Source organism: Dromiciops gliroides, chromosome 3 (assembly GCF_019393635.1).
Source record: "Dromiciops gliroides isolate mDroGli1 chromosome 3, mDroGli1.pri, whole genome shotgun sequence".
NCBI lineage: Eukaryota > Metazoa > Chordata > Mammalia > Microbiotheria > Microbiotheriidae > Dromiciops > Dromiciops gliroides.
The window spans coordinates 428,169,494-428,182,510 of record NC_057863.1 but is presented as its reverse complement, the minus strand read 5'-3'; the positions used below and the strand labels follow the sequence as shown (position 1 = coordinate 428,182,510).

At 34.7% G+C, this 13,017-nt stretch overlaps 1 protein-coding gene across 4 annotated transcripts in view; it reads right to left on the bottom strand.

Annotated features, from left to right (window-relative positions):
- Positions 1-13,017, bottom strand: part of NCKAP1 (NCK associated protein 1) — a 128,748-nt gene that overhangs the window by 100,150 nt on the left and 15,581 nt on the right. For 2 of the 4 annotated variants that reach the window (XM_043992592.1, XM_043992593.1), the window contains exons 2-3: positions 7,302-7,319; positions 6,118-6,228 (exon numbers count right to left, since the gene is read on the bottom strand). In XM_043992592.1, the coding sequence (XP_043848527.1) occupies positions 6,118-6,228; positions 7,302-7,319 (129 nt within the window). The remainder of the gene's footprint in view (positions 1-6,117; positions 6,229-7,301; positions 7,320-13,017) is intronic. The other 2 variants (XM_043992594.1, XM_043992595.1) reach the window with 1 other exon arrangement.

Sequence of the window (13,017 nt, the reverse complement as noted above, 5' to 3'; positions counted from 1 at the left end):
GCAGCTAAATCTGCCTGTACTTTTATTGAGCTATACCATCAAATAGATTTTTAATTACAGAACATACTTTGTTTAGAATGCACTCTTTCTAATCAGCAACTGAAAGGGCAGAAAACCTATGCTCCATCAAAAGGCCTACCAAACAACATTTTCATCTAATTTTATGGGATGTAACTGGGGTGGGGGGGGAGATAAAGGAAGAGCTATTTGTCTCAAAAACTCCAGCACATTCCAACTGACTCTTTTCAGGTACAAACTTGACAAAAGATTCCTAAATATATTGCTTACAAAAGTGTATTGAAGATACTACAAGAATTGGCTTGTTGGTGCCCTTTCCCATCTGACCACCATTGACTTCCTCTCTTAAAAAAAAAATGATTCTCAGATCCTCAGTACCATTAAAGGAAAGGATCACACAGACCTTTCTCTCCTTCCTGACCTCCTAAAACAATACATAAACCTTTTTTAGGTATTTTTATTTTTTGTCTATTTATTTATTAGCTTATTATTTATTGTCTTGTTTATTTGTTTATTTATTGATCGATTTGTTTATTTATTTATTTTATATACCTTTCTACTCTCCTCTTACTAGTTGGACACATTTTTTTCTACTAGCAATTCCTCTCTCAGAATCAGTCCATCAGATATTATGTTATAGTTCTGCTGCATCTCAAATAATTTGATTTAATGGGGCTATAGATATCTTAATTCTCCTAGAATCTACTTCTCCAACCTTTAATCCTGAATGTGATAGATAACCTGGGGCCATTAAAGCTGAATTCTATTAAATCATTTTATTATTACAGCAGACAATTCTGATGGGCTAAAGGACTTTCTGTAGTGCCTATGTTACTCTATTCTTCGGGGAAAGTACTACCATTACATCCAATTCCAATGCATTACAACACATTAATGTTTTAATGTAATATTTACTTTATCTGTGTAGATGTCTTACAAAGGCAGCATAACATTGTTGCTAGAGAGCAGGACTTAGAATCAAAAAGACTTATGTATAAAAAGACAAGAGTGGTAGAGTGAAAAGGACACTTGTCTAGGGACCTGAGTTTAAATTTAAATCTTGCTTCTGACATCTGTTAAATTGTGGGACCTCGGATAAATCACTCTGTGGGCTTCAGTTTCCTCAATCATAAAATGATGGAAGTTAAACAGATGGTCTCTTAAGTCCTCAATTCCAGCTCTAGATGTATGATCCTATAGTCAAAAGAATGTATAAGAAACGTTCTTTTTCTAGTTCTATTCTAAGCAGAATTTGACTTACATAGAACAATGGGCTCTTTTTGGCTTTAAAAAAACCACAAAACTTTTAACTTTGCATATAAGCAGAACAGCCAAGATTTGAACCTAGGTCCTTTGACTTAATAGGCAGTGTTCTTTCTATTTATTAATCTAATGAGAGACCTGACAAGTACTTTCTCTAATATAATGGCTATGTGAACATGAGTAATTCACCTAACTGCTCAATATTCTAGGCAACTCTCACTATTCCTAATCTTGCGTATATTGAAGATCTAAGGAATGAAATCTGAAGTAACAACAGCCTTGCCAATTTGAACTAAGAAAAGAATGACTACATTCGTGTTTTTTTAATCATTGTATTGGAGTTTGGGGGAGGAGGGATGATTCCCATTATAGACAAAAGCCATTTAGCTTTACCCAGAGAAAATAATTCACTCAAACTGCAACCCAATCAAATATTTCAATAAAATGTAACCTCAGTCACACATACAGTGCTAACCAAGCACTAAATATGAATGGCCAAGACAATTGTAAATAACTAAGCGCAGCCCATTACTATTAGAAATAGAACATAAGAAGGCCATCCTACTGTTTAAGTAAGTCTTGTTGGGATGATGCTGATCACATTCTTCAATACAGTTTTAAAAATTAGAATATTTTAATTCGAGTGCAATTTCTCTTTTATTTTTAAGAAACAGCAACTTCTTCAAAGTCACTCATGCCCATAGTCACTATTGGGAGAATATAATCCTTCAGTGAACCAGAAGGATCTTAGTAAATAATAAGAGGTGATATGATATACATTAAATAGGAAGCTGTTCTAAGAGATGAAATTAGAGACAGAAGATGTGAATTCAAAGTTCTTACTAGCTATATGTTCTTACTTACTACCTAAGAATCTTAAGAACACTTAAGAAATACATAGCCTCAAGAAGAATGAAGATTGCGTTCCAGTAATAGGAAATAAGATGGCACTTTTTTTAAGTTTCTGTTTCAGAGATCACAAGCACAATTGAATTTTAACAAAAAATTTCTTCCTTTCTTCCATAGCCTTTACCAGCTATAAGAAAAGGTTGATGAGACTCAGACTAGATCAGAAAAAATCCAAAAACAACACATAAATCTTTCTGGTATTTGACCAACAAGAATGGTGTATGGCCCTATCAGATTGGCTAAAATGACAAAAAAGGAAAATAATAAATGTTGGAGAAGCTGTGGGAAAATTGGAACACTAATCCATTGTTGGTGGAGCTGTGAACTGATCCAACCATTCTGGAGAGCAATTTGGAATTATGCCCAAAGGGTGATAAAGCTGTGCATACCCTTTGACCCAGCAATACCACTTTGGGTCTTTTTCCCAAAGAGATCATGGAAGGGGGAAAGGGACCCACATGTACAAAAATATTTATAGCTGCTCTTTACATGGTGGCAAAGAATTGGAAGTTGAAGGGGTGCCCATCAATTGGGGAATGGCTAGACAAGTTGTGGTATATGAATACAATGGAATACTATTATGCTATAAGAAACGATGAGCAGGAGGAGTTCAGAAAAACCTGGAGGGTCTTGCGTGGGCTGATGATTAGTGAGATGAGCAGAACGAGAAGAACATTGTACACAGTAACATCAACATTGAGTGTTGATCTAATGTGATGGACTATATTCTTCTCACCAATGAAATGGCACAGAAGAGTTCCAGGGAACTTGTGATGGAAGAGGATCTCCAAATCCAGGGAAAAAAAAAACTGTGGAGTATAGATGCTAAATGAACCATACTATTTCTTTTGTTTTTGATGCTGTTGTTTTTTTTCTATTTTGAGGTTTTCCATCATTGCTCTGATTTTTTTTTCTCTTATAACATGACTAATGCAGAAATAGGATTAATGTTATTATGTGTGTGTATATATATATATAAAAAACCTATATCAGATTACCTGCTGTCTAGGGGAGGGGGGAGGGAGGGGAGGGAGGGAGAAAAATCTGAAATTGTAAAGCTTGTATAAACAAAGGTTGAGAACTATCTTTACATGTAACGGAAAAAAAATAAAATACTTTATTAATTAAAAAAAAAAAGAATGGTGTATGGCATACAGTTGGAAATTAGCAAGTACTTGGAAGCAAATAAACTATGGTGATCAACAGGGATGATTCAATAGTGATACCAGACAGGTCCCTCTGGACCATAATTCTCATCAGCAAATAAAATCCATAGGTTAATCCTCCTATTCCATGAATTTATTTGGTATTGACCACTGGTGCTATTAACAGAATCTTAAATTCCAAATAAAAGCTATTTCTTATAAATCATTAATATTGTCTTAAGTTTAGTATAAACAGACATGGGTGGCTTATAAATATACACTCACATATTCCTTTCATTCCTCAGGATACACACAGATACAAAGCAGCCAAAATTCAACTAAAAACAATAAAGACTATCTCAAATTGCTGTACCATAATGTACTTCATTTGACTTTGGAATATATGATGTTTTATAGGAATCTGCAGATAAAGGCTGCAGAAATTCAATTCCTATCCCAAACTTATCTAGTACTTCCCCCTTAAAAAAAAAAATACACACACACACACACACACACACACACACACACACAAAATCTTTCTTAATAGTCTCTACACAAAGCAGAAGGACCCTGTTGTTTGACCAAACTGTAGTGCGGAAGTATAAAAGTGTTCAGTAAGTGCTTGCTGGTTATTAAAAATATCTTAAAGGCAAAACTGTCTGAGCATTTCAAGATGTAAATTTCAAAGCAATAAACACTACTAACAATGGCTATACCACTAGAAGTAGGAAAAAATAAAAATGAAAAATGATGTTCATGAAAAGCTTCAACTACATTAATGATATGTACCAAGACTGTATACAAAACTGAGTATTAGTAGAGATATTAATTTGGAGTTTGTTATCACTTGAACAAGAGAATCCACTAAATACCACTTTCTGTGGAAAAGCGTTGCTAAGAGAATTAAGAGTATAAATAAGTACTTTCAAAGCACCTATTTATAAGTAGAGTCCAAGAGGGCTTAACACTGATACTTTTAGTTAATTATAAGTCCTATTTATCTATTAAAACAGAATTTCTACTTTAATTACTACATGTAAATAATAAGATTTTTATAAACCATTATATAATCCATACTTTTCACTGATTCTGACAGTCTTCCTCCCACCTCACCCCCGAATAAGTGAAGGTTTACTGCAAAATGTGAAGTAGCATTTAGTTAATATGAGAATATAATCATTCCATAAACAAATGAGACTTAGTAAATAAAATATGATATGATATACACTGAATGAGACACTATCATAAGAGATCAAATTAGATACACAAAGAAGAGAGTGGTTCAATGCTCCAGTACTGGGATATCGCAACTATGTGACCTTAGGAAACAAATAACCTATCATGGTCTCAATTTCATCATCTGTAAAAGGGATATAATTATATTTGCACTATTTACCCCAAAGAGTTGCGATGAAGGTCAAATTAAATAATGTATATAAAATATTTTGTAACTGTAAAGTAAAATTGAACTTACTGAGAAACAAAATTCAAGAAGAGATATGTAAATATCAAAGTTAAGAAAAACTGAAATATGACTAAGGACTCTAAAGTAAAATTAAAACACTTTAAAGGCAGCAAAACTTAATGTGGAAAAATGGAAAGAAGGAAAATCATTGAAAGTCATAAAATTATTTTCAGAGTATACTACAGGGACAGGTAGGTGGTACAGTGGATAAAGCACCAGCCCTGGATTCAGGAGGACCTGAGTTCAAATCTGAACTCAGACACTTGCCACTAGCTACGTGACCCTGGGCAAGTCACTTAACCCTCATTGCCCCACTCACACACACAAAAAAGTATACTATAATTCACTTTTCACTAATTGCATATTACTTTCTCATTTGTTTCTAAAGGTAACCATGTAATGATTATTTTATATAATTTTTTAATTTCTCACAATTTTTTTTTGTTCCAAATCTATGATGTTATCAGTACAGGGAACTAAGTTCCAAGGAGGCAACTCCTATCAAGGCAGATGGGCAATGGCTTAGCAATTTAGACTTTGAGAGAGTTGCCTGAACAAGGAGAAATTAAGTAATTTGCCTGGGGTCACTCTTAGGGAAGTAGGTCAAGAGACTGGATAAGTCTTCAAGATGCAGAGGCCTGGTTTGTTTGGTTTTTTTCTCATTTTAAAAAAAAATTCATTATACCACACTGATTCTCATGCACTAAGTCTAACTTATGAAAACATGCACATTTATATATACAAAAGCAACCATCAGACACTATTGTGGATAAGAATATACTTCAAAGCATTAAGAAAAAAGTCTCATCTAACAAAAGGGATAACAAAGATACTTTCCAACTCAATATTTTTTTCTAACAAATGACTTAAGTGTTTAAAATGTAAACTTTGTAGATTCTAAAATTATTAGAGGAACAAATATATCTTCCAAATAAATATAAAATTTCTAGCAAAAAAAGTTACTAATTATGTATGAGTTCAAAAACAGAGCATAATAGGTTTTGGCTAAAATGCAAAATTTCCAGACAGGTATTCAAGATGCTGGAAGAATACTAATCCATTTTTATTCTCTACTCTAACTTTGTAAGAAAAAATAAGTATTGAATTTGCCTCACACTTTCTGTCATAAAAAGGCAGTAGTATATATTTTTCTGCCTCAGAGAAATTGTTTCTAAAAACCCATAGAAGTATAGGATTAATATAAGAAAAAGAAACAAGGAACCTGATACAGAATTTTTTAAAAACACCAAACAAATGATTGGTCTTTTCTTCCTGAAAAGAGATAAAATATTACGAAAGTAGCATTAGGACACTTACATTGTTGTTGCGAGTCTCTACAGCAGGAAATTTTCTGACTATGAATTTCACAGCAGATTCCAGGTTTTTGTCAATTAAATATGAAGGTTTTGCTTTCGGGTCTCCACATGCCTACAAAAAAAACAGTAATAAGATAAAATGTGAAATATATCTACCCTCTAAAAATTAAGTAATTGTAGTAAATCTGCAAACAGAAACTAGAAAGATATATATTTTTTAGTGAGCAGGTGATAAAATGAATAGGCAAAGTGCAAGGATTGTCACAGCTGAAATATGCAATGGGAGACAGTACAGAGATGTTCTTCTACTGAAAAAAATGCATGGGAAGTTTCAAAGCAGTTAGCGCAGAACAGCAGTGAGGGGAAAAGCTCAGTCCTAAAAAAAGAAAAAGATATTTTACTTCTATTTGAGGTAGGATTGTATTCATCTGAAGCTAATAAACTGTTAGAAAATTAAATGTCATCTTCTGTAGAGTACTAGGCATGTTAATGTACCCTATGTGATTAAAAATAAAAGCAATCAATGTTTAAATTTCTCTCTTTTCAGAATATTTCTCCTTCATTTAACCAGTTCTATATCAGTATAGCTAGTTTTGAAAGCTGGAAACTCTTAGGATCATCTTTATAATGCTGAAGTGTTGGTTCTTCTGAACACAAATAGGTTATAGCTACTTTCTACCTTTCAAGCAAAATTATTCTATGTCTAATTTTTCTCAGATAAGCAGAGACAAAACAAAAGTATTTAGAATTTATTTGACCACATCAGCACTGTAGAATTCTCTGTGGCCAAAAACCTTAATGTGTGTTAGGACTGTTTCTAAAAAACATGAAGACAAACTAGAAAGAGAATCTTGCATAATGCTTCACAGCTTAAATTTCTCCAACAAGTAATTCAATGTTTGGTAATTGGATGCTGAAAAATTATCTTCCTGAAAAGATAGTTTTTGACAAACTGAACTTACATTTAATGTCTCTCACATTATAATCCTATTGCATATAAAAGTAGGTGTAGTCTTTGCAAGGTTTTATCTCTATACTACATATGAGGAAATGTATTATTTATAACTTTCCCTCTCCACTAATTTCTATGGCTATGTTGTGGATTACAGAGATAGAAGTCATGAAACATGAAACTGATCTGAAAGCGGGCAAGCGGGCAGAGGGAAGGTGAAAAGCTTTGCAAACCTTCCAAACTTGTCCTTGCTGGGGAAGCATTGTAATAAAAAGAGAGAAAATTACATATAAACAAAGATTGTCAAACTATGACATGCGTTACGTTTCAGTAGAGAACTAATGCAGTGCAGATCATGGATAGTAAAAACAACTGTAAGGTTATCGTATGTTACAATTACCAACATTTTAGAATACATTTTGATATTACTAGTGCTATATATTTCATGTAAATAAATACTGGGAATTTTCTCAGAAAGTATACCAGTTTATTATAAAGCCTCTGTAAATCAATAAAATGATAGTGTAAAGGGAAATTTAACATACTACATGCAACTATGAAAATAGGAAACTATCAGTGAAGTTTTACATACCTTAAAAAGAACGGTAGCCAAGAACAAAAATAAACAGTTATGGGTAATTCTTAAAAATCCCATCAAACTGAAGAGATTCTGTTCAAGCATCACCTAATTTTCCTTTCAAAACCAATTCCAAAAGTATAAAATTAAATACAAACATTTCTATTTTCTCCAAATAGAAGCTGGGATGCAAGTTAAAATTACTGTGATTAACTAGTATAGTCACATAAAACAAAGTTCCAAGAAATCTCTAACTTGGAAATTTCTAACAATGCTGACATGAGATTAGAAAGTTTCCTATTGTTTTATCTTAATTATTAAAAATAAAAGTTACTTTCATTTAAAATATTAAAAACTTCAAATATTTTACCTAGGTCACACACCTACTGCCACAGATACCAACCTACTCTCAAAATATACATAAATGTAATTTGGAATGTTTACAATGCTATCATGGAAAAATCACTATTAATTCAATTCAACAAATATTCACTGAAGGCCCACTCCAAGCCCAAATATCTGGCACTGCTATGCACGAGGGATATAAAGACAAAACAACAGTCTCTATCTCCTTAAGGAGCTTAATTCTCAAAACCTAATTATATGTTTTAAGGTTCACAGAATGCTTTTTTCCATAATAACCCTCTGAAGTAGGTAAGACAAGTATCAATAATATCCCTCTTTCACAGAGACAGAAACCAAGAGACTAAGTGACTTATTAAGCTAGTAACCAAGTGAGAAGCTATTTGAAACTAAGACTATTAAGTGCAGAATTTTTTCTACTATGTCATGCTGCCTATATATGTGTGAAAATCTAAACACCAATGACAACTGGTGTTCACAAAGACAACTTTAAGATAGAGCAAGATATTAAAATGCCTTCCCAAAAGTTAAAATTTATGTTTATGTACTAACATTAAATGTACTATCATAATTTTTTTCAGTGTTTCATCACATGGTACAATGGTACAGTGCAGATATTGCTCCATTTGGAATAAGAGGACGGCAATATTTATTAAAAACCTACTTAGTCCCAAGCACTAAGAATAAAAAAGACATAAATGAAATGGTCCCTGCCATCAAGGAGTTTACATTCTACTGGGGTGAAGTAACAAGTGGACAGAGAGTAAGGATATCCTCTGGGTATCTCAAACATATGATAAGATCTAATCTTCCCCAAATCCATTCCCACACTCCCAACTTCTCACCTCTTTTAAACTCCCTATTTACTATCCACCCAGTCACCCAACCTTGGCATCAATTCAACTCCTCACTCACCCCACATCTCCAATATGTTGCTATGTTTTATTTCTACCTTCACAACATCTCCTGTATACAATTTCTATTCACAAAGCACTACAGTTCAGGTCCTCTTGCCTGAACTATTTCAGTAGTCTTCCAACTGGTCTCCCTCCAATCATCCACTCAAAATGCCAATGTGAGGGGCAGCTAGGTGGCACAGTGGATAGAGAACCGGCCCTGGATTCAGGAGGACCTGAGTTCAAATCTGGCCTCAGACACAACACTTACTAGCTGTGTGACCCTGGGCAAGTCACTTAACCCCAATTGCCCCACCAAAAAACCCCACAAAATGCCAATGTGATTTTCCTAAAGTATGATGGGTCTGTCCATGCCTCCTTCCTAATACTCTAGTGTCTCCTAATTATCTTGAAGATCAAATATAAAGCCCTCTGTTTGGCATTCTAAGTACCTGACCACTTCCTACCTACCTTTCCAATCCACTTAAACTTTCTTCCCTTCCACATGTTCTAGTCACTGCTATTCGTTATATATTTAATATCAATTCTCTTTGCCTTTACATCAGCTACCCGCTTGCTTGGAATGCTCACCCTGGCTAACTTCAAGACTCAGCTCAAATCCAACCTTTTGCTGGAAGCCTTTTTTAGTCACTATTTCCCCATCTCACCCCATTCTAGCTGTTAGTGCCTTTCCCCTTGAGATTACTTTCCATTTATTCTGTAGATATAGCTAATTATTTACATGTTTTCTTCCTCATTAGAATGTAAGGTCCTTAAAAGGGCAGGGCCTGGTTTTGCCTTTATTTGTATCCCCAGCAATTAATAACCATTTAGCAAATGTTTTAATGACAAAATGTGTATGCATGTGTGTGCATACGTGTGTATATATAGTTTTACCCACTAATACCTCAATGAGTCTGTAAGGGTCTCTTTCCTATGGGCTCTGAGAGAAAGCTGAGCAAAAAGAACATTCCAGGCATGGGCAGGGAGGAAGGGATAGGGTGTGTTAACATGTGCAAATGTGAAGAAAGGGGACACGGAATGTTGAGTACAAGTTTAGGTAGTGTTTAGTCTGGAGGAGAGGGCATAATATGTAATTAGCCTGGAATGACAGGCTGGAGAGAGATTGTGATGGGCTTTAAATGCCAAGAGTTTGTATTTTATCCTAGAATCAATAGGGAGCCACTGAAGCTGCTTTGAGCATGAAAATGAAAATATTTGATAAACCAGAAATTACCATTCCCCATAAAAGACACAAGAGCTTAACAGAAAATAGTATAAGCAATTGTATTTTGTTGTCATTTTGTTGCTCAGTCATTTTCAGTTGAGTCCAACTCTTTGTGACTCTATTTAGGGTTTTCTTGGCAAAGATAATGTAGTAGTTTGCCATTTCCTTCTCCTGATGAGGAAAACTGAGGCAAACAGGGTTAAGTGACTTGCCCAGGGTCACATTGTCTGAGGCCAGATTTGAACTCAGAAAGATGTCTTCCTGACTCCAGGTTTGGCACTCTATTCACTCTATCCCTAGCTGTCTTAAGCAGTTGTATAAAGATAAACACATATTGATGAACTTGGCTCACACTGAATAGACTAGGCAAGAACAAAACTTTAACATCAACATAAGAATTTGTTTAAAATCAGTAGAGTTGGGGCAGCTAGGTGGCACAGCGGATAAAGCACTGGCCCTGGATTCAGGATGACCTGAATTCAAATCCAGCCTCAGACATTTGATGCTTACTAGCTGTGTGACCCTGGGCAAGTCACTTAACCCTGATTGCCCTCGGAAAAAAAAGGAAAAAAAAAAGAATATATTAAAGTCAATAGAGTTTTATTTTCTTAATACTTTATAAGCCTAGCATGACTAAATGTAATAGACTAGAAAACCTCTTTTTAAAAATTTTTGTTCTGAATTTAAACACCAAAAAAACTAGAGCATTTCCATATACAAATGAAGATTAAATATGAAATCATGAATTTCCATTTCATGCCACTTTTCTCCATTAGAATGTTAACATTCTATGTTACCACCACGCAGCCCCTTCCAATTACTAAAATAAATTTATCTTTCTAGGTTTCTCTGGACTTTTGTGTTTGAATTTAAAGTTCCTGTTCAACTCTTGTCCTTTTCATCAGAATACTTGCAATCCTCTAATCCATTAAAGTTCCATTTTTATCCCTGTAGAATTACTCAGCTTTGCAGGATCAAATGTTCTTGGTTATAAGTCTATAATTCTCTTTTCACCTAAAACAACTACGAAGATCTGAGTTCAGATCTCACCTCATACACTTAGCTATGAGACCCAGAGAAAATCACTTAATTTCTGACTGCCTCAATTTCTACAACTGTAAAATGAGGACGATAATAATACCTACCTCAAAATGTTGTTGTGAGGATCAAATGAGAAGATAATATTTATAAAGCACTTAACACAGTGCTTAGCAGATAAGCAGGTCTGCCTTTAGTTCCTTGGTACACAAACATCTTTTTCTTGGATGGTTTTATTTGAAGTTGAAAGTCTATAATTTTGGCTACTATATTCCTGAGACTTTAACTTTTGGGGGTTTCTTTAAGGAGGTCATTAGTAGATTCTTTCTATTTTCACTTTGCCCTCCAGTTGTATGAGATCAGTAATCTTCATTCAGTTTCATTTATAATTTCTTCAAGTATAGTATGTGTGGGGAAGCTTTTTTTGTTTTTTAAATTACAGTTTTCAGAGAGTCCAATGATTCTAAAATTCTGTTTTCAATCTTTTGATTTTGTTCTAATTAATATTTTTTGTTCTCTCATGGAATAACTGCTTTCTGTTTGGTCTATTTTAATTTTCAGGGAGTCTATTACTTGGGCAAGGTTTTCTACTTCTAATTATTCTCCTTCCAGTTCTTTCCTAAAGAACTTTTATTTCTTTCTTTTTTTTAACTCTTGCTTTATTTCCTCCTCTATGTATTCCTTGTGGCAAATCCATTTCTTTCCTTTTTAGTCAGTGCTTACAGGTGTTATGGAGTCACTTTCTCTTGATAGCCTCAATTCTGGGGCATCTCTTCAGTAATGTTTTATAATGGCCAATGTCGTTGGGTTACTCATCTCTCTAGATTTAGTTCCAGAATTGGAGCTTTGCTGGGCTTCTAAATAAGATGATGGAACAGACCTGCTTGGCCTTATCCTGGGTCACCCAAGTTCCTGTGCTCACCTTCAATCTCCTGGGGTGTGACCTACCTCTTTAGCTCTCCCTCTGATCTTTGAGGTTCAGAGGGATGGATCTTCAGGACCCTCCTGGACTGCCCTGATCTTTGTATTACTGTGTCATACTGGTCACTGCCACTTTCCAGAGCTTCCAAGATTCCTACTGTAGGTCTCCAACGACCCTAGCCTCAAAGGGTGGGGGAATGGTGTCTGTTCTTGCAAGCTGCACATGTTTTTAGACCTTCTATGACCACAGCGGGATGCTATAGGCTTGTTTGCCTTTACTAGTGCTAGCAGCCTCCTTTCCCATTGTCCATAGGTTTCTGGTTTACTTTTTGCAATTCTAGGGTAGAAGAAGTCATTTACTGTAGTTTCTTATTGGATTTCTTGATCGTTATTTGGCCTGGTGTGAATTTCAGGTTTCTCCTGGAATGGGTATGTAAAAACTGAGAAATTTACTTCTATTTAGGCAATCATCTTAAAGAGAAGGTCTTATGGGGTAGCTAGGTAGTACAATGGCTAAAGCACTGGCCTTGGATTCAGGAGGACCTGAGTTCAAATTTGACCTCAGACACTTGATACTTAGCTGTGTGACCCTGGGCAAGTCACTTAACCCTCACTGTCCCACCAAAAAAAAAAAAAAAAAGATAAAGAGAAGGTCTTATAAGACCACTCAAGGTGCCTATACATGCATGATATTCATATATATATCTGCGTATATGTAATGTCTAACCAAAAGAAGTGCTTCTGAAAATGGTAATTTCACTTGCTCTAAGAGTTAAGTACACTATCCTCAAGCACTGTGTTCTAAGAAAATAACATTTGTTTCAAACGCTAATGTTCATAATTATACCCTAGATCAAACCTTCAATTCATATATACTGTAAAACAGTACTGTATATAACATTCTTTAGGGGTAGAGGAGTGTAAAT